Below are 25,358 nucleotides of genomic sequence, written 5' to 3'. Positions count from 1 at the left end.
CTGACTCTGTTAGACTTGAGACTACACACTCATCCTCAAAGACTTGAGATTGACACCGACTTGCCTAAAGTGATGCAGCCGGCCCACCTGGTGGCCCAAAGGGATTGATTGTTTTCTTAATATATTGATCAGGTGGAGAACCTGCTCCTGATAGTGATGCAGTCAGCCCACCTGGTGGCCCAGCGTAAGGCCTTCCAGCAGAGCATGGATGATCTACTCACCCTCCACAGGGAACAAACTTCCAGCCAGCCCCTCATCGCCCGCTCCCTGGAGCAACTCAAGGTACCATCCACTGTATTTATTTACCTTGATCATGTACTGCTTTTCATTTCCCTGTTGTAAATAAATATTCACTATTAAGCCCAAGTTTATTGAGCTGCTATTGGGTAAGTTCACAAATGACTTTGCACAGATGTCATGTTTATACTGCAGTGAGAGCTGTGAAAAACAGTCATGCACATAACTGTTCTTATTCTACATCACATTGTTTTCAAATCTGTTATCTTTCTCTCTCCTCGATTAGACTTTTCCTGTGTGGTGTCTGGTTGAAGCAGCCCTCCATAAAATGATGTATTTTTCCTTTTAGTTAGTGTTTTTGACTCCCTCTCTAACTCATTATTTCTCTTTTTCTTTCCATCCCTCCCTTTTCTCTCTTCTCCCACAGAACGAAGCCTTACAGCTGTGTATAAAGATCAGCACAGCCATCGACCGGGTGGAGTACATGTTCACGTCAGAGTTTGAGGTGGAGGTGGAGGAGTCTGAGTCGGCCACACTACAGCAGTACTACAGAGAAGCCATGATACAGGGATACAACTTTGCCTTTGAGGTTAGATAATAATACAGAATATTATAACTGTTGGGTTGATGAGGGTGGGTTTATGATAAGCAGTGTTGTAGCAGTCCAGTCTCCAGACACATAGTGTCTCGGTGTCAGATACATTTGTACTCTCTCGGGACAGTGAGGACTCATCATTTTTTCCGGAGAGCAGCACAGTAAAAAACTCATAATTATCAGCTTCCATTCAGTCAGCACATAACCGCTTCACCAGGCCAGTGGTTAGCTAGCAAGAACAACTTTTATCTAGCTAGCATATCTCTTGCCTTTGCAAATTCACTCTACTAACCAGCTCTGCTAGGGCGAGTAAAATTGGCAGTGAGGTGTTCTCTCATTTGTCTGGAAGTAGCAAGCTAGCAAACTTTAGCCAGTTAGCTTGGGTGCTTGGTTGGAACAAGCATGCATTGGCAGGCAAGCTGCAGAAGGACAAGGAGGCTACAATTCCCCATTGTTTATCAATGCAATTTTGACGGCCAACTAGCTGAAAAAGTTTGAGAGTTTGAGTTTATCTAATGTTCCTTCGTTAGATTTTAGCTCATCTTGCTCTGGCTAGCATTTGAGATTTCTTAAATGTAACCTTTATTTAACTAGGTAAGTCGGTTAAGAACAAATTATTTACAATAAAGGCCTACCCCGGCCAAACCCTAACCCGGATGACGCTGGGCCAATTGTGCACCGCCCTATGGGACTCCCAATCACGGCCGGTTGTGATACAACCTGGAATCAAACCAGGGTCTGTAGTGACGCCTCTCGCACTGAGATGTAGTGCTTTAGACCACTGCGCCACTCGGGAGTTGTTGCTCTTGTTGTTGTGTATAACTGAGGGAGAGAGAACCTACCTTTTCATGGTTGTTTGATCAATAGGACTGTAAAGTTCCCAAATGTAAGAGATTCCCTTGATGTTTATATATTTTCAGAAATCCATTCAGTTGTATATTGTGGCTTTTGGCGAATGTGTTCTAATGATCTTAAGTTGCGCTGTTGCAACTGCCTGTAAACACACAGACCAGTTCAAAGTGAATGACGGCAGAACCAACTGCCTGTAAACACACAGACCAGTTCAAAGTGAATGATGGCAGAACCAACTGCCTGTAAACACACAGACCAGTTCAAAGTGAATGATGGCAGAACCAACTGCCTGTAAACACACAGACCAGTTCAAAGTGAATGACGGCAGAACCAACTGCCTGTAAACACACAGACCAGTTCAAAGTGAATGATGGCAGAACCAACTGCCTGTAAACACACAGACCAGTTCAAAGTGAATGATGGCAGAACCAACTGCCTGTAAACACACAGACCAGTTCAAAGTGAATGATGGCAGAACCAACTGCCTGTAAACACACAGACCAGTTCAAAGTGAATGATGGCAGGCCTGTGTGGCAAATGGCTTGTTTGTATGAAGGCCGACTGTATCTCTGATTGGCTATAGAGCACCGGTCTGTGTAGACTCTGGTCCTGGACTCGACAGATGTTTTATTTCCTTAATTTTCTATTAATTTTCCATACGCAACGGCCGCTTTCCCTCTATTGCTATTAAAATTTCACAAATGCCTTAGAATGTTTTGGAATTACGTATACTAAGAATCTATGAAAATAATCATTAAGGGGTCACTTGTCAGAAAATGTTTGAAAGTGTCATTCTTCCTGAGGGTGTATATGAACCGATTTAATAATGTTTTATGTTACTAAAATGCAGTTTTTTCCACCTTAAATGCATTTATTTTATTTAACCTTTATTTAACTTGGCAAGTCAGTTGAAAACCAATTCTTATTTACAATGACGACCAACTTATAAAGCCCCCCGGCCAAACCCAACCCGGACGACGCTTGGACAATTGCGCCACCCACATACAGTGCCTTCAGAAAGTATTCACACCCCTACACTTTTTCCACATTTTGTGTTACAGCCTGAATTTAAAATTGATTAAATTTAGATGTTTTTTGTTGTCACTGGCCTACACACCATACCCCCAATACCCCAATAATGTCAATGTGGAATTATGTTTTTAGAAATGTATACACATTTATGAAAAGCTGAAATGTCTTGTCAAATAGTATTCAACCCCCTTTATGTCAAGCCTAAATAAGTTCAGGAGTAAATATTTGCTTTACAAGTCCCGTAATAAGTTGCAAGTCAGTTGAAAACCAACCACACTCACTGTGTGCAATAATATTTAACATTATATTTTAATGACTACCTCATCTCTGTACCCAGCACATACAGATAATTGTACGGTACCTCCGTCGAGCATGGAATTTCAAACACGGATTCAACAACAAAGATCAGCGAGGTTTTTCAATGCCTCGCAAAGAAGGGCACCGATTGGTAGATGGAGAAAAAAAAGAGCTGACGTTGAATATCCCTTTGAACATGGTGAAGTTATTAATTACACTTTAGATGGTGTATCAATACACCCAGTTACTACAAAGATACAGGCGTATCCTTTCTAACTCAGTTGCTGGAGAGGAACGAAACTACTCCGGTATTTCAATGGTGACTTTAACCTCTCTGGGATAGTCGGGGACGGTAGCATCCCACCCCGCCAACAGCCAGTGAAAGTGCAGGGCGCCAAATTCAAAACAAAAATCTCATAATTAAAATTCCTCAAGCATACAAGTATTTTACACAATTTTAAAATTCTCGTTAATCCAGCCACAGTGTCTGATTTCAAAAAGGCTTTACAGCGAAAGCACCACAAACGATTGTTAAGTCACCACCAAGTCACAGAAAAACACAGCCATTTTTCCAGCCAAAGAGTGGAGTCACAAAAAGCAGAAATATAGATACAATTAATCACTAACCTTTGATGATCTTCATCAGATGACACTCATAGGACTTCATGTTACACAATATGTTTTGTTTGTTAAAGTGCATATTTATATCCAAAAATCTAATTTTACATTGGCGTGTTATGTTCAGTAGTTCCAAAACATGCGGCGATTTTGCAGAGCCACATCAATTTACAGAAATACTCATAATAAACATTGATAAAAGATACAACTATTATACATGGAACTTTAGATAAACTTCTCCTTAATGCAACCGCTGTGTCAGATTTCAAAAAAACTTTACGGAAAAAGCACACCATGCAATAATCTGAGTATGGCGCTCAGAGCCCAAACCAGCCAAAGAAATATCCACCATGTTGTTTAGTCAGAAATAGCATTAAATATTCACTTACCTTTGATCTTCATCAGAATGCACTCCCAGGAATCCCAGTTCCACAATAAATGTTTGATTTGTTTGATAATGTCCATTTATGTCCAAATAGTTACTTTTGTTAGCGTGTTTTGTAAACAAATCCAAAGTCACTAAGTACGTTCACTAGAAGCAAACAATGTCAAAAGGTTCCGTTACAGTCCGTAGAAACATGTCAAACGATGTATATAATCCATCTTTCGGATGTTTTTAACATGAATCTTCAATAATATTCCAACTGGAGAATTCCTTTGTCTGTAGAAAAGCAATGGAACGCGAGCTAACTCTCACGACTGCGCATCACGAGCCCGTGGCACTCTGCCAGACCTCTGACTCATTCCCCTCTCATTCAGACCCCCTTCACAGTAGAAGCCTGAAACAACGTTCTAAAGACTGTTGACATCTAGTGGAAGCCTTAGGACGTGCAATATCCCACTATCTTCAGTAGGGGCTGAGTTAAACTACAAGCCTCAGATTTCCCACTTCCTGGTTGGGTTTTTTCTCAGGTTTTTGCTTGCTATACGAGTTCTGTTATACTCAGACATCATTCAAACAGTTTTAGAAACGTCAGTGTTTTCTATCCAATACTACTAATAATATGCATATATTAGCATCTGGGACAGAGTAGCAGGCAGTTTACTCTGGGCACCTTATTCATCCAAGCTACTCAATACTGCCCCCCAGTCACCAAGAAGTTAAAACCGTTAGTTTAATGGTTGTGATATGAGAACTGAGGATGGATCAACAACATTGTAGTTACTCCACAATACCAACTTAAATGACAGAGTGAAAAGAAGGAACTGCCTTCGTCCAGTTCGAGGTCAGTAATCGCTGTTCTGATATCCAGAAGCTCTTTTCCACATGTACAAAATAAGTTAAAGAATGAGAAAAAACACAAAATAGCACAATTGGTTAGGAGCCTGTAAAACGGCAGCTATCTCCTCTGGCGCCATTCTATAGTGGTGGCTGCTTCATGTTATGAGTATGCTTGTAATCTTTAAGGACTGGTGAGTTTTTCAGGATAAAAAAAACATTGTTCCACTCACCTGATTATGATAATTTGAAACGTAACTTCTTGTTGAAAGTTATTCTTGAAAAGGTAGAAGCTAACAAATTAGCAACAACGTCCACTTTGATAACACTGCTGCAGCAGCTGCAAACTAACCAACAAAAAAAGCTAGCTAGCTAGACCATGCAAAAACTACTGCTCGCTATTGCGCAGTGACCTGTTGGCCTTCAAGAAGGCAGAAGATTCCATACGTTTTTTGAAAAATTGTCCCACCCATTATGTCAAAATGTGATTGGTTGATTCCGCTGTCACTCCAAACATTTGCCCTAATACAGCTGAATGGCTGGTGCCTTTATCTAGCTTCTGATGGCTTAGCCAATGGCTGACTTAGCTAGATATATTTATCTCCCCAGATACCAGCTGATTGGATATTTTTTTTGTCTTTAGTGTTGACCTTTTCTTTCCAACAAAGCGAAGAGATTAAATCAGAACGTCATTGAAAATAATAATAATCATTATTAGGATATTATAATCATTATTGTATAAATCCTTAGCCCTTCTCTGTGTCAAAGGCCCATTGATCCTCACTGTGTCTGGGTTAGTAATAGTGTGTAGAGTGGCTCTATTTTACCTCAGCATGCATTTGTTCACTATTTTGAATGTGTAAAGCGTCTGAAATATTAACACAGATATACTGGACATTTTGATCTCTCATGGTGGTGATTTGGCAAAATTACAATCATGGTCTTGAAATGGACTCACATTTTTCTGGTCTCGGACCCCTTGTCCCCCTCCCGGTCTTGACTCTGTATCATCACCCCTCCCCCTCCCTCCACATTCCGGTCCTGGTCTTGAATCGCTCGCTACAGGTGATCTCGAACACAACACTGATGATAATGATGCTAACTAGTACAGAGGGTGCTCTGGCTCAACTTTGCTTTTGAGGTTAGAGGCCAACGGTCACTGCTGGAGTCAGGGGTCATTTGGCTGCATGGTATGGGGGGCAGGGTGGACTAATGATCAGTGTTATAGTTGGAACACTACCCCAGTACTCAGGGCAGGGCTAATGATCAGTGTTATAGTTGGAACACTACCCCAGTACTCAGGGAAGGGCTAATGATCAGTGTTATAGTTGGAACACTACCCCAGTACTCAGGGAAGGGCTAATGATCAGTGTTATAGTTGGAACACTACCCCAGTACTCAGGGAAGGGCTAATGATCAGTGTTATAGTTGGAACACTACCCCAGTACTCAGGGCAGGGCTAATGATCAGTGTTATAGTTGGAACACTACCCCAGTACTCAGGGCAGGGCTAATGATCAGTGTTATAGTTGGAACACTACCCCAGTACTCAGGGCAGGGCTAATGATCAGTGTTATAGTTGGAACACTACCCCAGTACTCAGGGCAGGGCTAATGATCAGTGTTATAGTTGGAACACTAACCAGTACTCAGGGCAGGGCTAATGATCAGTGTTATAGTTGGAACACTAACCAGTACTCAGGGCAGGGCTAATGATCAGTGTTATAGTTGGAACACTAACCAGTACTCAGGGCAGGGCTAATGATCAGTGTTATAGTTGGAACACTAACCAGTACTCAGGGCAGGGCTAATGATCAGTGTTATAGTTGGAACACTAACCAGTACTCAGGGCAGGGCTAATGATCAGTGTTATAGTTGGAACACTAACCAGTACTCAGGGCAAGGCTAATGATCAGTGTTATAGTTGGAACACTAACCAGTACTCAGGGCAGGGCTAATAATGATCAGTGTTATAGTTGGAACACTACCCAGTACTCAGGGCAGGGCTAATGATCAGTGTTATGAGGGTTGGAACACTAACCAGTACTCAGGGCAGGGCCTAATGATCAGTGTTATGGAGTTGGAACACTAACAGTACTCAGGGCAGGGTAATGATCAGTGTTATAGTTGGAACACTACCCCAGTACTCAGGGCAGGGCTAATGATCAGTGTTATAGTTGGAACACTAACCTGGAGTACTCAGGGCAGGGCTAATGATCAGTGTTATAGTTGGAACACTACCCCAGTACTCAGGGCAGGGCTAATGATCAGTGTTATAGTTGGAACAGTGAACACTAACCAGTACTCAGGGAACTGTAGGGCTGGAGGGTTGTGTTATGATCAGTGTTATAGTTGGAACACTGTGAGCCCCAGTACTCAGATGGCTGGAGGGCTAAACTGATCAGTGATTAGAGATGTGAGCTGGAGTTGGAACACTGAACCAGAGATGTGAGCTGGAGGGTTGTGTTAGTACAGGGAACTGTAGGATGCTGGAGGGTTGTGTTAGTCAGTGATGAACTGTATAGCTTTGGTTAACACTGTAGAGATGTGAGCTGGAGGGTTGTGTTAGTACAGTGATGAACTAGAGATGTAGCCAGGGATACAACTTTGGCTGTCTGGAGGTAATTGGTTGTGTTAGGTGATGAACTGTAGAGATGTGAGCTGGAGGGTTGTGTTAGTACAGTGATGAACTTAGAGATGTATGATTGTGTTAGTACAGTGATGAACTGTAGAGGGAGCTGGAGGGTTGTGTTAGTACAGTGATGAACTATGATGGGTGGAACTAGTTACTATAGAGGTCTGGAGGTAATTGTCTTTAGAAACTTCCTGGAGTATTTCCTGAACTAGAGATGTACCCTGGAGGTAGTGTTGTGACCATAACATGTTCTGTGTTAGTACTCTGTATTGCCTTGGAGGGTTGTGTTAGTACAGTGATGAACTGTAGAGATGTGAGCTGGAGGGTTGTGTTAGTACAGTGATGAACTGTAGAGATGTGAGCTGGAGGTAATTGGAGGGTTGTGTTAGTACAGTGATGAACTGTAGAGATGTGAGCTGGAGGTAATTGGAGGGTTGTGTTAGTACAGTGATGAACTGTAGAGATGTGAGCTGGAGGGTTGTGTTAGTACAGTGATGAACTGTAGAGATGTGAGCTGGAGGGTTTGTGTTAGTACAGTGATGAACTGTAGAGATGTGAGCTGGAGGGTTGTGTTAGTACAGTGATGAACTGTAGAGATGTGAGCTGGAGGGTTGTGTTAGTACAGTGATGAACTGTAGAGATGTGAGCTGGAGGTAATTGGAGGGTTGTTAGTACAGTGATGAGCTGTAGAGATGTGAGCTGGAGGGTTGTGTTAGTACAGTGATGAACTGTAGAGATGTGAGCTGGAGGGTTGTGTTAGTACAGTGATGAACTGTAGAGATGTGAGCTGGAGGGTTGTGTTAGTACAGTGATGAACTGTAGAGATGTGAGCTGGAGGGTTGTGTTAGTACAGTGATGAACTGTAGAGATGTGAGCTGGAGGGTTGTGTTAGTACAGTGATGAACTGTAGAGATGTGAGCTGGAGGGTTGTGTTAGTACAGTGATGAACTGTTAGCGGAAGGTAATTGTCAACATCTATTTGGGTCTGGTTGGACCATTGTTCTCTTTCTGAGGAAGGCTGACACAGAAACACGGCATTGTTTTTAACATGCCACAGAAATAAAGACATTTCGATAATAGCAAGATTGGCTTGGTCCTCCTTTGGTTTAGGGGTCAGACTGGTTAGACAGAAACACGAGTACACCTGACCCTCCTATTGGCTGGGTTTACACGGACATGAGCTGATCTGAGGCTGCCTGTGTGGAGGCAGCGTTAAGTTCCTCACAGTAGCAGCACAAGGAAGAGTGCTGTGGTTCTGCTTGTGATGTAGGGGTTATACTGTTCCAGTGAAGAGCACCTTCAAAATGTACCTTTTGTTCTCCGTAGTACCACAAGGAGGTGGTGCGTCTGATGTCGGGGGAGTTCCGTCAGCGGATCGGGGAGCGCTACATCTCTTTCGCCAGGAAGTGGATGAACTATGTCCTCACTAAGTGTGAAAGTGGCCGGGGTACCAGACCCCGCTGGGCCACTCAAGGCTTTGATTTCCTCCAAGCCATCGAACCTGCCTTCATCTCTGCTTTACCAGAGGACGACTTCCTAGTAAAAACATACTACTTCATTGACTGATTTAATAAATGACTACGTTATTGATTAATTGATTAGGTATTTTGCAGGATGGTATTGTGATTACATAAATCCTTCCCGTTGCAGAATTTGCAAGCTCTGATGAACGAGTGCATTGGTCATGTGATCGGGAAGCCTCACAGCCCAGTCAGTGGCCTGTACATAGGTAAGACCCCGCCTCATCTGCACAAATATGTGGGCCTGTGTGGCTCAGTTGGCAAGACCATGGTACTAGCAGCAATGCCAAGGTCATGGGTTCAAGTCCCTCAGGGATCACATGCGCATGATGAACATGTATGCACTCATTGGATAAAAACCCCATCTTGTTAGCCCTAAGGAAACTAGTGTGTAGAAATAGGAGGGCTGGAGTCCTATATCTTGGTCTTGTTGAGGATGGCCCTTCCTCTCTTCTCCACTCAGCCTCGAGGAACAGTCCTCGACCGGTCAAGGTCCCTCGTTGCCATAGTGACCCCCCCAACCCCCAGCTGTTCATCCCCAATGCAGAGGGCTTCAGGTAGGTCAAAGGTCATGAGCCACTAAGAACCATTTTGTGGCCTGTTAGAATACTGTTTTTATAATGTATGTTTTCCTGCATGTTCTCATATTCCTCATGTTCTCTGGTCTTGTGCAGTAATTCATGGGTTTTAAATTGGGTGGTTGAACTTGTATTAATGCTTTTGTGACTCTGTATGAGTTAACATGGAGTGTGGGTGTATGCTCTCATGTGTAACTGGTGGCACCTTTGAAAGGATGTTACTGTTTGGGTGCTTGGGACACATACACACACCTCATCTCCAAGGCTCTCTCCAGAGTTCCTCAGTGTGTTTTTGTCACCAGCTCTAGGAGTCTCCCTTGCGACCTACGGACTCAGCTGTGTCTACCTACAGGCCCCCGCACGGTCCCTGCCCCCCAGGGCCCTGCCCCCGGGGAACACGGTCCAACCAAAGCACCTGGATCCATCCCAAATGACGTCAGGTAGCCCCCCCCCCAGTTCCAGTACCTACCAGGGTTGTACTGTCAACCCAGAGCACCCCAGCCACAGGCTGATATCTCACCCCTCTCATCTGAACTCGTCAACTAGTGGTTCAGGTTTAATTTCTATATTTATTTATTTGTCCAGGTGAGTTGACATGGTGGTTTACCCGGCCATACTATCTCACAGTTTGGAGTGGACCCAGAGAGAAGCATGTTCTGCATGCTGATCCAGATGTAAAACATATATGTATTGTCACGTGCAGTGAAATGTGTTTTACAAGGTCAGCCATAGTAGTATGGCGTATATTAGGGTTAAGTGCCTTGCTCAAGGGCACAGACATATTTTTCAGCTTGTCAGCTCGGGTATTCGAACCAGCGATCTTTCGGTTACTGGCCCAGAGCTCTAATCGTTTTGTATGTGTTGCCGCTAACAGAAATGTGCATTTAAAAAGACCACTTTATAGCACTATCAAAACTACAGTTTTATAAGGACTGTCTTTTTAAAGGAGGAGTTCACTCAAATGTGTTACCTTACACTGAATGACATCTATGGATATGGTGAGACTTTAATCCATGCTTTCGTTTTGTCCACCTGGCCAATGTACCACAACACACATTCTCCAACACGTGGTTGTGCATGGTGTGAAATGTAAACACAACATGTTACCTCATCATGCTGCAGGAATACACAATTCCAGAGTTACTCTGCTTTTAATCCATATTAGTGTGGCCTTGCTTTTATTCTAAGCATCTGATGGGGAGCTCTTCTTAATCTTTGGCTTGTTTGTTTTCTGTCCTTCTAAAAATGAAAGCATGTGCTGAGCTGTCTCTTTGACCTTTGACCTTTGGTGGGATGGGCGTGGGGTTGAGAGTTATAGAGTTATTGTATCACGTATTTGTTATGCTCCACCATCTCGACAATCTCAAGCCTCTTGACTGATATTGGTTGACTATAGGTCCCAGATATGTTTGTGCTGTGTCCTACAGTCATTGTTATGGCATCACAATAGCCATAGGAGTTGGCAACCGATCTGGACCCGGGCTAGTCTGGGACCTAAGCTGTACAGTACAATGCAGGATCAATGAGTTGGCCAGCTGACTTGGCAAAATATTCTTATTATTTTTTTAAATGTAAAAACAAACACATTGTCTAAGTTTTAGCTTTTTTTTAGTGAACCAGAAAATCTGGTTGCTTATCAAAGTTGTCTGGCTAACTCATTGATCCTACTTTGTAGTATACCCCTCTGATGGCTGACTACTTGGGTAGATTGTAGTTGATTGTATGATACCTGCCTCTCCCTGTGCAGAGGGACCAACCTTCAGGAGAACGACAGGCTGTGGTCTGTAGCGGCTGAGATGCATTTCAGGTCTCTGAGCCGACACTCCAGTCCCACTGAGAACAGGGAAGGTATTAGACACTTAATTGTTTGCATTGTCCTGTTGAGATGTTCGATATTGTCTTAATGGAACTATGCATTCTGCATAATTATGTCTTTTTGACTTTGAACAGGAATGAAATAAAATACAAATTAGGAGTAGTCACTTGACCTGTGTGTTTTTCTACCTTAACATAGCTCCCATCTTACTGCCTGTCTGTGTTCTCTCTCTCATCAGAACCCTCCTATCCTAAGGGAGGAGAACCCAGCAGCACAGCTAGGAGAAGCTGGGAGCTCCGCACCTTCATCAGCCAATCAAAAGGTGAGAATAACGGGGGGGGGTTCTCACTTTTACACAACTGAGAAAGTACCCAGGTCTGTTTTCTATTCCTCATCATTCCTGAGAGTCTGTCCTCTTTATCCTCAGACACTGCAGCCAGACAGAGCCCCATGGAAGCTGTACGTCACTCCATACGCTCCTTCGAGGACAAACGCTACGCCGTCATGAAGCAAAGGAACATCATTGGCCAGGTGTGCGACACCCCCAAATCCTACGACAACGTCATGCACGTTGGCCTCCGCAAGGTCACCTTCAAGTGGCAGAGGGGCAACAAGATAGGTATGTACTGTACACCCTTTTCCCTTTATAGTGCACTACTTTTGGTCAGAGCCTCGACTGAACTTGTGCCCCCCCCTAAATGATACCCTATCCTCTATATACAGGGCTTTCCGCCAAAGCCCACGAGACCCTGGCCAACAGTTGTACACAGTAAAGGGAATAGGTTGCGATTTTAGATTTTCCCTGGAGTTTGTCCTTTAGGATTGTTGTCTCATTTATCATGCCCATGGTGTTTCATCTGTCTCCCGCTACAGGTGAGGGACAGTATGGCAAGGTGTACACCTGCATCAACGTGGACACTGGAGAACTCATGGCTATGAAGGAGGTAGGTAGCCATGGCCTGATAGGAGTTTGTAGCCAAAGTGTTGCTACAACTATGTAACACGGGAGCAGAATGTTGCCCTGAATTGAAAGATGTTTATGGTCATTTTAATTCACTGCCAGTTAACATCCATTCCTATCAACAGTACTATTTTCCCATGCGTTTCAAAACAAATGTTTGTCCAATGAAAGTTTACTTTCCAATTCAGATCCGGTTCCAGCCGAACGACCATAAGACGATAAAGGAGACAGCAGATGAGCTGAAGATCTTTGAGGGCATCAAACACCCCAACCTGGTCCGCTACTTTGGTGTTGAGCTACATCGGGTAAGAGCATGCATGCATGGGTTCCAAAGTTCTAGAAGGTTTCCCTGGCTTTTCAGATATTCTAGTTGGAGGTTCCCTTAATCAAGAGGGAATCCTCCAATTGGAATCTCTGAAAAGCCAGGGAACTTTGGGAAAGTTTGAAAGGTCAGGTGAAACTCAGTCTGTATGTGAATGAGATGACACTATGTATGAATGGGCTATAACATCAGATTGGATGTCTGTGTCCCTCCCTCCCCCCACCAGGAGGAGATGTACATCTTCATGGAGTACTGTGATGAGGGGACCCTGGAGGAGGTGTCCAGGCTTGGCCTACAGGAACATGTCATCAGGCTGTACAGCAAACAGACCACCACGGCCATCAACGTGCTCCACGAACACGGCATCGTGCACCGAGACATCAAGGGTCAGTTAACACCTCTCACTGGGGAGATGTCTTTCTCTCTGGCCTACTGTTGGTCTCTTAGTTCAATGTCAGGGTTATGCAGGCACCTTGTAGCAGTGTTCTGAATCAGTTTATGCCATCAACCCTTCCTGTGGCTCCCGTGTCATTGACCCAGCAGGAGTTGTTCTTACTGTATGGATGTCTCTATGAGCCCAGTGTCTCCCTCTCACTGTTCCACCTCTCTCTCTACCATAGGAGCCAACATCTTCCTGACGTCGTCAGGCTTGATCAAGCTGGGGGACTTTGGCTGTTCTGTGAAGCTGAACAATGCCCAGACCATGCCTGGAGAGGTCAACAGCACCATGGGAACGGCAGGTGAATGAGACCCATCTACACACACTACCCCATAATGACAAAGTGAAATTAAGCCTTGACAAAGTGAAATTATACACTCCTACACACACTAGCCCATAATGACAAAGTGAAATGTTTCTCACCCATCTACACACACTAGCCCATAATGACAAAGTGAAATGTTTCTCACCCATCTACCCCATAATGACAAAGTGAAATTTTCTCACCCATCTACACACACACACACATACCCCATAATGACAAAGTGAAATGTTTCTCACCCTTCTACACACACTACCCCATAATGACAAAGTGAAATGTTTCCATAATGACAAAGTGAAATGTTTCTCACCCATTACCCCATCAAAGTGAAATGTCCCATCTACACACACTAGCCCATAATGACAAAGTGAAATGTTTCTCACCCATCTACACACACTACCCCATAATGACAAAGTGTTTCTCAAATGACAAAGTTTCTCACCCATCTACACACACTAGCCCATAATGACAAAGTGAAATGTTTCTCACCCATCTACACACACTACACACACTACCCCATAATGACCCATAATGACAAAGTGAAATGTTTCTCACCCATCTACACACACTACCCCATAATGACAAAGTGAAATGTTTCCATAATACCCCATAATGACAAAGTGAAATGTTTCTCCCATCTACCATACTAATGACAAAGTGAAATGTTTCTCACCCTTCTACACACACTACCCCATAATGACAAAGTGAAATGTTTCCCCATCTACACACACTACCCCATAATGACAAAGTGAAATGTTTCTCACCCTTCTACACACACTACCCCATAATGACAAAGTGAAATGTTTCTCACCCTTCTACACACACTACCCCATAATGACAAAGTGAAATGTTTCTCACCCTTCTACACAAAGTGAAATGTTTCTCACCCATCTACCCCATAATGACAAAGTGAAATGTTTCTCACCCTTCTACACACACTACCCCATAATGACAAAGTGAAATGTTTCTCACCCTTCTACACACACTACCCCATAATGACAAAGTGAAATGTTTCTCACCCATCTACACACACTACCCCATAATGACAAAGTGAAATGTTTCTCACCCTTCTACACACACTACCCCATAATGACAAAGTGAAATGTTTCTCACCCTTCTACACACACTACCCCATAATGACAAAGTGAAATGTTTCTCACCCTTCTACACACACTACCCCATAATGACAAAGTGAAATGTTTCTCACCCTTCTACACACACTACCCCATAATGACAAAGTGAAATGTTTCTCACCCATCTACACACACTACCCCATAATGACAAAGTGAAATGTTTCTCACCCTTCTACCCCACAAAGTGAAATGTTTCACTACCCCATAATGACAAAGTGAAATGTTTCTCACCCTTCTACCCCATAATGACAAAGTGAAATGTTTCTCACCCTACCCCATAATGACAAAGTGAAATGTCTCTCACCCATCTACACACACTACCCCATAATGACAAAGATGATGATGATGTGAAAGCATGTTTAGACATTTTTGCAAATGTATTGATAATTAAATATCTAATTTACATAAGTATTCACACCCCTGAGTCAATACTTTATAGAAGCACCTTTGGCAGTGATTACAGCTGTATGTTTCTAAGAGCTTTCCACAGTTGGATAGTGCAACATTTGCCCAATTATTATTTTTCAAATTCTTCAAGCATTGTTGATTGTTAATTTCTAGACAACCATTTTCAGGTCTTGCCATAGATTTAAACCAATATAAGTCAAAACTTTAACTCAGCCACTCATTGTTTTAGGCTATTGTCCTGCTGAAAGGTGAAATCATTAATCAGTGTCTGGTGGAAAGCAGACTGAACCAAGTTTTCCTCTAGGGAAAACTTGTGAGTTTACAAAAGGCTGGGTAATTAGTTATCATGATGAAACTGAGTTAGAAAGGACACCTGTATCTTTGTAGTGACTGGGTGTATTGATACACCATCCAAAGTGTAATTAATAACTTCATCATGATCAAAAGGATATTTGATGTCTGCTCTTTTTTTATTTGTACCCATCTACCAATAGGTGCCCTTCTTTGCGAGGCATTGGAAAACCTCCCTGGTCTTTGTTGTTGAATCTGTTTGAAATTCACTGCTGGATCTTACAGATAATTGTATGTGTGGGGTACAGAGATGAGGTAGTCAATCAAAACTCATGTCAACTTCTTGACGCTACCCATCCCTATCGCGGGATCATTTGTCAGCAACCGCTGAATAGCATAGCGCAACAGTCAAATAATATTACTAAAAAATATATTCATGAAATATTGCAAAACACAGCTCAGCCTTTTGTTAATCCACCTGTCATCTCAGATTTAGAAATGATGCTTTACAGCGAAAGCAATCCAAGCGTTTATGTAAGTTTATCGATAGCCTAGCATAGCATTATGTACACTTAGCATCAGGAAGCTTGGTCACAAATCAGAAAAGCAATCAAATTAACCGTTTACCTTTGTTTTCACTCACGAGACTCCCAGTTACACAACAAATGTTCCTTTTGTTCCATAAAGGTGATTTTTATACCCAAAATACCTCCGTTTGTTTGTCGCGTTATGTTCAGAAATCCACAGGAAAGAGCGGTCACGACAACAGACGGAAATTCCAAATAGTCTCCACAATGTCCACAGAAACATGTCAAATTATTATTTTATAATCATTCCTCAGGTAGTTTATAATATATCAACCGAGTGTATAGGTTTTTCAATAACAGCGGGAGGAACAATGGCCGCTTTACTCTGTAGCGCAAAACTCACTCTGAGAGCCCCCACCTATCCACTTACGCAATGTGATCTTTCACGCTCATTTTTCAAAATAAAAGCCTGAAACTGTCTAAATACTTGACACCTTAGGGAAGCCATAGAAAAGGTACTCTGGTTGATATCCCTTTAAATGGAGGATAGGCATGCATAGGAACAGAAGGGTTTCAAAATAAGAGGCACTTCCTGATTGGATTTTCCTCAGGGTTTCGCCTGCAATATCAGTTCCGTTATACACAGATAATATTTTGACAGTTTTGGAAACTTGAGTGATTTCTATCCTAATCTGTCAATTATATGTATATTATAGCATCTGGCCTTGAGAAATAGACCATTTACTTTGGGAACGTTATTTTTCCAAACATAAAAATAGTGCCCCCTAGCTTCAAGAGGTTAAACACTATTGCTCACAGTGAGTCCGTGCTTTTTATTATGGGACTTGTAAAGCACATTTTTACTCCTGAACTTATTTAGGCTTGACTAAGACATTTCAGCATTAAACTTTTAGACATTATTGGGTATTGTGTGTAGGCCAGTGACACAATCAGTTTTAAATTATGGTTGTAACAACAAAATGTGGACAAAGTCAAGGGGTGTGAATACTTTGAAGGCCTAGTATAGAACCTGTATGTCTGCTGTGTACAACTACGTAGGTTTATTTTTGAACAATTCCAAAAAATAATTTCCTCCTGGGGGGAACATTTTATTCTAATCTAATAGGACTTTAGTTATTAATGTCGTCACCCCTTCTCTTCTGGTAAAAGAGACTCACGAGGCGAAATGTGAGTTTACAAAAGCCTGGGTAATTAATTATCATAGTGAAACTTGCATTGGCGCATATCTGTTTAAATGTAATGTCTTTTTGGTTATGTATCGGACCCCGGTAAGACTAGCTGTCGACCCGAATGAATAAAACAAATCTAATCAATCTCCCTGCTATCACAATTCATACACTTATCAAGATCTAAGAATAGAGATATTTCATGTTTCAGATTATGGCTTGTTCAGTTGTTAACCTGTTCTTTCCCTACTCTATTCATCAGCATATATGGCACCTGAGGTCATTACGAGGGCAAAGGGCGAAGGTCACGGGCGAGCAGCTGACATCTGGAGTTTGGGATGTGTCCTTATCGAGATGGTGACTGGGAAGGTAAGAATTTGCTCAAGGGGAGGGTTGAGCAGACTTAACCAAAATGGTCCTCAAACAATTCATCTGTTTCTAGCATTTCTACTGCTACCACCTAACAACCTACGTACCTATTATTCATTACTACTATTATTCACCACCTACGACTTTTCTACTAGTATTATTATTCACTACTTTCACCACCTATTCACTAGTACTACCACCACATAACACTAGCTACTTATTCGCTACTACTATTATTCACTACTTTCACCACCTACAACTACTACTCACTACTATTATTTATTACTATTATTCACCACCTATGACTTATTTTCTACTAGTTATTATTCACCACCTACGACTACTATTCACTACTACTACCACCTACCACGAGCTACTTATTATTTACTACTAACAACTTTCACCACCTACGATTTATTCACTACTATCACTATTCACCACCTTATTATTCACTACTACCACTATTCACCACCTACTACTTATTATTCACCACTAGTTATTCACTACTACTATTATTCACCACTACTATTATTCACCACTAGTTGTTATTCACTACTTTCACCACCTACGACTACTAGTATTATTCGATACCACTACTTATTATTCACCACCTACGACTACACTACTACTATTCACGACTACTACTTATTTATTACTATTATTCACCACCGACTTATTTTTCATTACTTTCACCAGTATTATTCGCTACTACTACCGCTTCACCACCTACTACTATTATTCACTACTTTCACCGCCCACTACTACTACTGCTTCTACGACTACTACTACTGCTTCTACGACTACTACTACTGCTTCTACGACTACTACTACTGCTTCTACGACTACTACTACTGCTTCTACGACTACTACTACTGCTTCTACGACTACTACTACTGCTTCTACGACTACTACTACTGCTTCTACGACTACTACTACTGCTTCTACGACTACTACTACTGCTTCTACGACTACTACTACTGCTTCTACGACTACTACTACTGCTTCTACTACTGCTTCTACTACTGCTACTACTACTGCTTCTACTACTGCTACTACTACTGCTTCTACTACTGCTACTACTACTGCTTCTACTACTGCTTCTACTACTGCTTCTACTACTGCTTCTACTACTGCTTCTACTACTGCTTCTACTGCTTCTACGACTACTACTACTGCTTCTACGACTACTACTACTACTACCGCTTCACCACCTACTACTATTATTCACTACTTTCACCGCCTACGACTAGTATATTCGCTTCTACTACTACTGCTTCTACTACTACTGCTTCTACTACTACTGCTTCTACTACTACTGCTTCTACTACTACTGCTTCTACTACTACTGCTTCTACTACTACTGCTTCTACTACTACTGCTTCTACTACTACTGCTACTGCTTCTACTACTACTGCTACTGCTTCTACTACTACTGCTACTGCTTCTACTGCTTCTACTGCTACTACTGCTGCTTCTACTACTACTACTGCTGCTTCTACTACTACTACTGCTTCTACTGCTACTACTGCTACTACTGCTTCTACTGCTACTACTGCTTCTACTACTGCTACTACTGCTTCTACTACTACTGCTACTACTGCTTCTACTACTGCTTCTACTACTACTGCTTCTACTACTGCTTCTGCTTCTACTGCTACTACTGCTTCTACTGCTACTACTGCTTCTACTACTACTACTGCTTCTACTACTACCTATTATTCACCACCTACTACTACTAGTATATTCACTACTACTAATACTACTAGTATATTCACTACTACTAATACTACTACTACTGCTGCAGCTACTACTACTGCTTCTACTACTACTACTACTACTACTACTACTGCTGCTACTACCAACACCAGCTGCTACTACTACTACTTTCACCACCTACTACTCACTACTACTTTCACCACCTACTACTATTACCACTACCACTACTACTCACTACCACTACTACTCACTACTAATTTCATCACCTACCACTACTACTCACTACTACCACTACTACTACTACTACTACTTCCGTCACCTACTACTACTACTACTGCTTCTACTACTACTACTACTGCTACTGCTTCTACTACTACTACTTCTACTACTACTGCTGCTTCTACTACTACTGCTGCTTCTACTACTACTGCTGCTTCTACTACTACTGCTGCTTCTACTACTACTGCTGCTTCTACTACTACTGCTGCTTCTACTACTACTGCTGCTTCTACTGCTTCTACTACTACTGCTGCTTCTACTGCTACTACTGCTTCTACTGCTACTACTGCTACTACTGCTTCTACTGCTTCTACTGCTACTACTGCTACTACTGCTTCTACTGCGTCTACTACTGCGTCTACTACTGCGTCTACTACTGCGTCTACTACTGCGTCTACTACTACTACTGCTTCTACTACTGCTTCTACTACTGCTTCTACTACTACTTCTACTACTGCTTCTACTGATTCTACTACTACTGCTTCTGCTTCTACTACTACTGCTTCTGCTTCTACTACTACTGCTACTGCTTCTACTACTACTGCTACTGCTTCTACTACTGCTACTACTGCTTCTACTACTACTGCTACTACTGCTTCTACTACTGCTTCTACTGCTACTACTGCTACTACTGCTTCTACTGCTTCTACTGCTACTACTGCTACTACTGCGTCTACTACTGCGTCTACTACTGCGTCTACTACTGCGTCTACTACTGCTTCTACTACTGCTTCTACTACTGCTTCTACTACTGCTTCTACTACTGCTTCTACTACTGCTTCTACTGATTCTACTACTACTGCTTCTGCTTCTACTACTACTGCTTCTGCTTCTACTACTACTGCTTCTGCTTCTACTACTACTGCTACTGCTTCTACTACTACTGCTACTGCTTCTACTACTACCTATTATTCACCACCTACGACTACTAGTATATTCACTACTACTAATACTACTACTACTGCTGCAGCTACTACTACTGCTTCTACTACTACTGCTTCTACTACTACTACTGCTACTACCAACACCAGCTACTACTGCTACTACTACTACTACCAACACCAGCTACTACTACTACTCACTACTACTTTCACCACCAGCTACTACTACTACTCACTACTACTTTCACCACCTACTACTCACTACTACTTTCACCACCTACTACTCACTACTACTTTCACTACTACTCACTACCACTACTACTCACTACTACTTTCACTACTACTCACTACCACTACTACTCACTACTACTTTCATCAGCTACTACTACTACTACCACCTATTATTCACCACCTACGACTACTCACTACTAATTTCATCACCTACTACTACTACCACTACTACTTTCACCACCTACGACTACTCACTACTACTACTACTACTACCACTACTACTACTACTACTTTCGTCACCTACTACTACTACTACTACTACTACTACTACTACTACTACTACTACTACTACCACCACCACTACTACTACTACCACTACTACTACTACTACACCTACTACTACTACCACTACTACTCACTACTACTACTACCACTACTACTACTACTACTTTCGTCACCTACTACTACTACTACTACTACCACTACTACTACTACTACTACTACTACTACTACTACTTTCGTCACCTACTACTACTACTACCACTACTACTACTACTACTACTACTACTACTACTTTCGTCACCTACTACTATTACTACCACTACTACTCACTACTACTTTCACCACCTACTACTACTTTCATCACCTACTACTACTACCTATTATTCACCACCTACGACTACTCACTACTACTCTCACCACCTACTACTACTACTACTACTACTACTACTTATTATTCACCACCTACGACTACTCACTACTATTAACCACTGCTAATTATTTATTACTATTATTCACCACCTACGATTACTCACTACTATTAACCACTGCTAATTATTTATTACTATTATTCACCACCTAAGACTTATTTTCTACTAGTTATTATTCACTACTTTCACCACCTACGACTATTCATTATTCACTAGGAGAGGTCGACCGATTTAATGTTTTCATAACAATTGGAAATCGGTATTTTTGAACACCGATTTTGCTTTTAAAAAATATGTATATTTTTTTACTAGTCAGTTAAGAACACATTCTTATTTTCAATGACGGCCTAGGAACGGTGGGTTAACTGCCTCGTTCAGGGGCAGAACGACAGATTTTCACCTAGTCAGCTCAGGGGATATAATCTTGCAACCTTACAGTTAACTTGTCCAACACAATAACGACCTGCCTGTCTCTCGTTGCACTCCACAAGGAGACTGCCTGTTACGCGAATGCAGTGAGCCAATGTAAGTTGCTAGCTAGCATTAAACTTATCTTATAAAAAACAATCAATCATAATCACTAGTTACCTACACATGTTTGACGATATTACTAGATATTATCTAGCGTGTCCTGCATTGCATATAATCTGACTGAGCATACAAGTATCTGACTGAGAGGTGGTAGGCAGAAGCAGGCTCGTAAACATTAATTCAAACAGCACTTTCGGGGCGTTTTGCCAGCAGCTCTTCGTTGTGCATCAAGTATTGCGCTGTTTATGACTTCAAACCTATCAACTCCCGAGATGAGGCTGGTGTAACCGAAGTGAAATGGCTGGCTGGTTAGCGGGCGCTAATAGCGTTTCAAACTTCACTCGCTCTGAGCCTTGGGGTGGTTGTTTCCCTGGCTCTGCATGGGAAACGCTGCTTCGATGTGGTGGCTGTTGTCGTTGTGTTCCTGGTTCGAGCCCAGGTAGGGGCGAGGAGGGGGACGGAAGCTTTACTGTTACACTGACAATACTAAAGTGCTTATGAGAACATCCAAAGGTTAATGAAATACAAATGGTATAGAGGGAAATAGTCCTATAATAACTACAACCTAAAACCTACCTGGGAATATTGAAGACTCACGTTAACAGGAACCACCAGCTTTCATGTTCTGAGCAAGGAACTTAAATGTTAGCTTTCTTACATGACACAATTGCACTTTTACTTTCTTCTCCAACACTTTGTTTTTGCATTATTTAAACAAAATTGAACACGTTTCATTATGAGGCTAAATTGATTTTATTGATGTATTATATTAAGTTAATAAGTGTTCATTCAGTATAGTTGTAATTGTCATTATTACAAAACTATTTAAAAAAAAGATTAATCGGTATCGGCGTTAAAATCATAATCGGTCAACCTCTTCACTAGTATTATTCCCTACTTTCACCACCTACGACTACTATTGTTATTCACTTATCACCACCTACGACGACTAGTATTCACTACTAGAATTATTCCCTACTTTCACCACCTACGACTACTATTGTTATTCACTTATCACCACCTACGACTACTAGTATTCACTACTAGAATTATTCCCTACTTTCACCACCTACGACTACTATTGTTATTCACTTATCACCACCTACGACTACTAGTATTCACTACTAGAATTATTCCCTACTTTCACCACCTACGACTACTATTGTTATTCACTTATCACCACCTACGACTACTAGTATTCACTACTAGAATTATTTGCTACTTTCACCACCTACGACTGCTACTATTATTCCCATCTACCACCTAACACTAGCTATTACTCCTATTCACTACTGTGAATGCTTCAGTAGTAGAATTAGTTTGTACTATGTATTCAAGGTTGTTTAAAATTTTAGCCAGATTTGAGTCTACTCCCTCGGCAATCCTCAATGTGTTTTGTTGTAGGCTGATTGAGGAAGTGTTGTAATCGTATGTAATCGAAACCCTGTTCACGTCTGAAGTTAGTGTTTAGAAAGGTCTTGTTGTCCTTCTCCCCTCTCCCACCACGCAGAGGCCATGGCACGAGTATGAGCACAACTTCCAGATCATGTACAAGGTGGGTATGGGCCACAAGCCCCCCATCCCAGAGAAGCTGTCCACTGAGGGGAAGGATTTCCTGGGTCACTGTCTAGAGAGTGAGCCCAAACGACGCTGGACCGCCAGTACCCTGCTAGACCACCCCTTCGTCAAGGTCAAACACTTTTCTACTTTGAAAAACGCATACAGTTCACTGCAAGGGTAGACTTTATGCTGGCAGTCACATTGTGGTCTAACTAGATTCAATGTGAAGATCACAAGTCTAATCGAGAGCTCCTCTCATGTCTTTCAATCCCAGGTTTGCACGGATGAAGAGTGAGGGGGAACTGACACCACTGCTCCCACGTTTAAACTATAGCACTACTGTTCATGTTGGCCAGAGACCGAAAGACGAGGGTCTTGTGAACACAGGAAATTATGACTGCAGGCATATGGAGCTAAACTGAGGAACTTTAAGACATCATTTCCGATGGACGACTAAACTGGATCAATTGGATCGTGTTCCTTACAAACCAAGCGGAAGAAAACTGACTGCAACAGGGAGAGACACTACCTGTATCTGTTAAAACGTTTTGCTACAGTGTGCCCTAATGAACATGACCCTGTAGTAGTCGACTTATGTCCTGGGGAGGGCAATGTATTGTACATACTGTAATAATAAGATTGGATCCTTCCTTGTATAAACAATATTGTAAAGCTTAGGTAACAAGTATAGCCACATCTTGTTGTTCTCTCACTGGTGAAGATGAGATGGAACAAGGCAAATGAGGAAGATATTGATAAACAAAAGCTATGGCACTTTAAATAACAGTTTTTTTTTTCCTCCTTTCAGTGAGTGTATTAGGGACAGTTGAGCGCAGGGGAGATCTAAGTTCACTGCAGACATTTGGGCCTCGTTCAGTAGGCAAACGTTGTGGAACATTGCAGCTAGAAATGTTTGTTTTACATAACGTCTGAATGTTACACAATATTGTGCCCTTCTGAACGTGCCCCGGGTTTGGTCGAGGCAGTCTGAAGTCTTGCCTTCAGTCGTTTGATGAGGTGAGTGTCATTGCACAGAAGCAGGGGATGCTGTACTTAGTGCCAAAATATTTTTTTACATTTTAAATCCAACAATGACTGAGGGTGTTATCATCCATATCAGGTGAACGGTTTACAAATTACAGCATTTTTTGGACATGGGGGGGGGGGACTAGAGTGCCAAAGTATTGGGACAAATTCACTTGTATAGTAAAGAAAATTGATGTTTTTGGTCCCATATTCATAGCACTACATCAAGCTTGTGACTAAACTTATTGGATAATGAGTGAAAGTTCACCACACAAATCTCATACCCAGGACATGCTAACCTCTCATTATTGTAATGGTGAGAAGTTAGCTTGTGCGGTGACCTCACTCATCATTATCTGAAAGTGTGTAGAAACATATTGTGTTTTTTTTTTTTTTTTTTTTTACAATAAGTGACTCCAAAGACACTACATTATAAAATGACACCAGCTTGTTATAGTCCTTGTGTGCTATAAATATTGGACCAAATACTGACTACTTTAATAAACAAGTGAATTTGTCCCAATACTTTTATTTCCCCAAAATGTACAAAAAGTGCTGTATTTCTAAAATGGTTCACCTGATGTGGATGAAAATACCTTTAAATTAAAGCTGACCGTCTGCACTTTAACCTCGGTCATTGTTTGATTTTGAGTCCATAAGAAACAATGATTCACTAATTACGGAGGACACTGTATAAGAAACTATTTCCATACATTAAATGAACAATCAAAGGCTGTGGGGAAGAGTCTAGGAAGGAAAGAGTTTTTTATATTTTTGGTGGATTTGTTTTAAAATCGTTTTTATTTCACCTTTCTGAGGATCCCATTTTTACAGTTGGAGATTAGACTTATGTCCCAACTGGCACCCTAATATAGTGCACTATATGGAGGAGGGTGCCATTTGGGATGTAGGGGATATGGGCAGCACTGATTGGTTGACAGAGTCAGACAGGTGTGTTCCGATTGGAGAACCACGGAACTGAAGCATATCCAACCGAGGAGCGAGACAAAGGTCCGATCTCACTCCCTGCTGCTGAATGCACACACACTTTCTGGTCCTCTGCTGCTC

At 41.9% G+C, this 25,358-nt stretch overlaps 1 protein-coding gene and 1 long non-coding RNA gene across 6 annotated transcripts in view; both read left to right on the top strand.

Annotated features, from left to right (window-relative positions):
- The window catches only part of LOC118396657 (mitogen-activated protein kinase kinase kinase 4-like), a 66,716-nt gene extending 42,024 nt beyond the window's left edge, over nucleotides 1-24,692 (top strand). For 3 of the 4 annotated variants that reach the window (XM_035790982.2, XM_035790973.2, XM_035791001.2), the window contains exons 13-28: nucleotides 133-282; nucleotides 665-826; nucleotides 8,810-9,022; nucleotides 9,134-9,212; nucleotides 9,467-9,560; nucleotides 9,884-10,021; nucleotides 11,329-11,429; nucleotides 11,636-11,719; nucleotides 11,825-12,016; nucleotides 12,271-12,341; nucleotides 12,547-12,663; nucleotides 12,907-13,066; nucleotides 13,301-13,420; nucleotides 17,250-17,356; nucleotides 23,215-23,394; nucleotides 23,539-24,692. In XM_035790982.2, coding sequence (XP_035646875.2) covers nucleotides 133-282; nucleotides 665-826; nucleotides 8,810-9,022; nucleotides 9,134-9,212; nucleotides 9,467-9,560; nucleotides 9,884-10,021; nucleotides 11,329-11,429; nucleotides 11,636-11,719; nucleotides 11,825-12,016; nucleotides 12,271-12,341; nucleotides 12,547-12,663; nucleotides 12,907-13,066; nucleotides 13,301-13,420; nucleotides 17,250-17,356; nucleotides 23,215-23,394; nucleotides 23,539-23,559 — 1,989 coding nt within the window. In that variant the 3' untranslated portion in view covers nucleotides 23,560-24,692. The remainder of the gene's footprint in view (nucleotides 1-132; nucleotides 283-664; nucleotides 827-8,809; nucleotides 9,023-9,133; nucleotides 9,213-9,466; nucleotides 9,561-9,883; nucleotides 10,022-11,328; nucleotides 11,430-11,635; nucleotides 11,720-11,824; nucleotides 12,017-12,270; nucleotides 12,342-12,546; nucleotides 12,664-12,906; nucleotides 13,067-13,300; nucleotides 13,421-17,249; nucleotides 17,357-23,214; nucleotides 23,395-23,538) is intronic. The other variant, XM_035790991.2, reaches the window with a different exon arrangement.
- On the top strand, nucleotides 7,752-8,803 carry LOC127927928 (uncharacterized). 2 transcript variants are annotated; one of them, XR_008129547.1, is made up of 3 exons: nucleotides 7,752-7,851; nucleotides 8,049-8,136; nucleotides 8,189-8,803. It is a non-coding gene; the product is annotated as an uncharacterized LOC127927928 (long non-coding RNA). The 2 variants fall into 2 exon arrangements; XR_008129546.1 differs by having other exon boundaries at nucleotides 7,758-7,905.
- Nucleotides 24,693-25,358: the final 666 nt, after the last annotated feature.

Source organism: Oncorhynchus keta, unplaced genomic scaffold, assembly GCF_023373465.1.
Source record: "Oncorhynchus keta strain PuntledgeMale-10-30-2019 unplaced genomic scaffold, Oket_V2 Un_scaffold_19327_pilon_pilon, whole genome shotgun sequence".
Taxonomy (NCBI): domain Eukaryota; kingdom Metazoa; phylum Chordata; class Actinopteri; order Salmoniformes; family Salmonidae; genus Oncorhynchus; species Oncorhynchus keta.
Note: the sequence above shows the minus strand (reverse complement) of the source record. Positions and strands in the feature narration are given on the sequence as shown.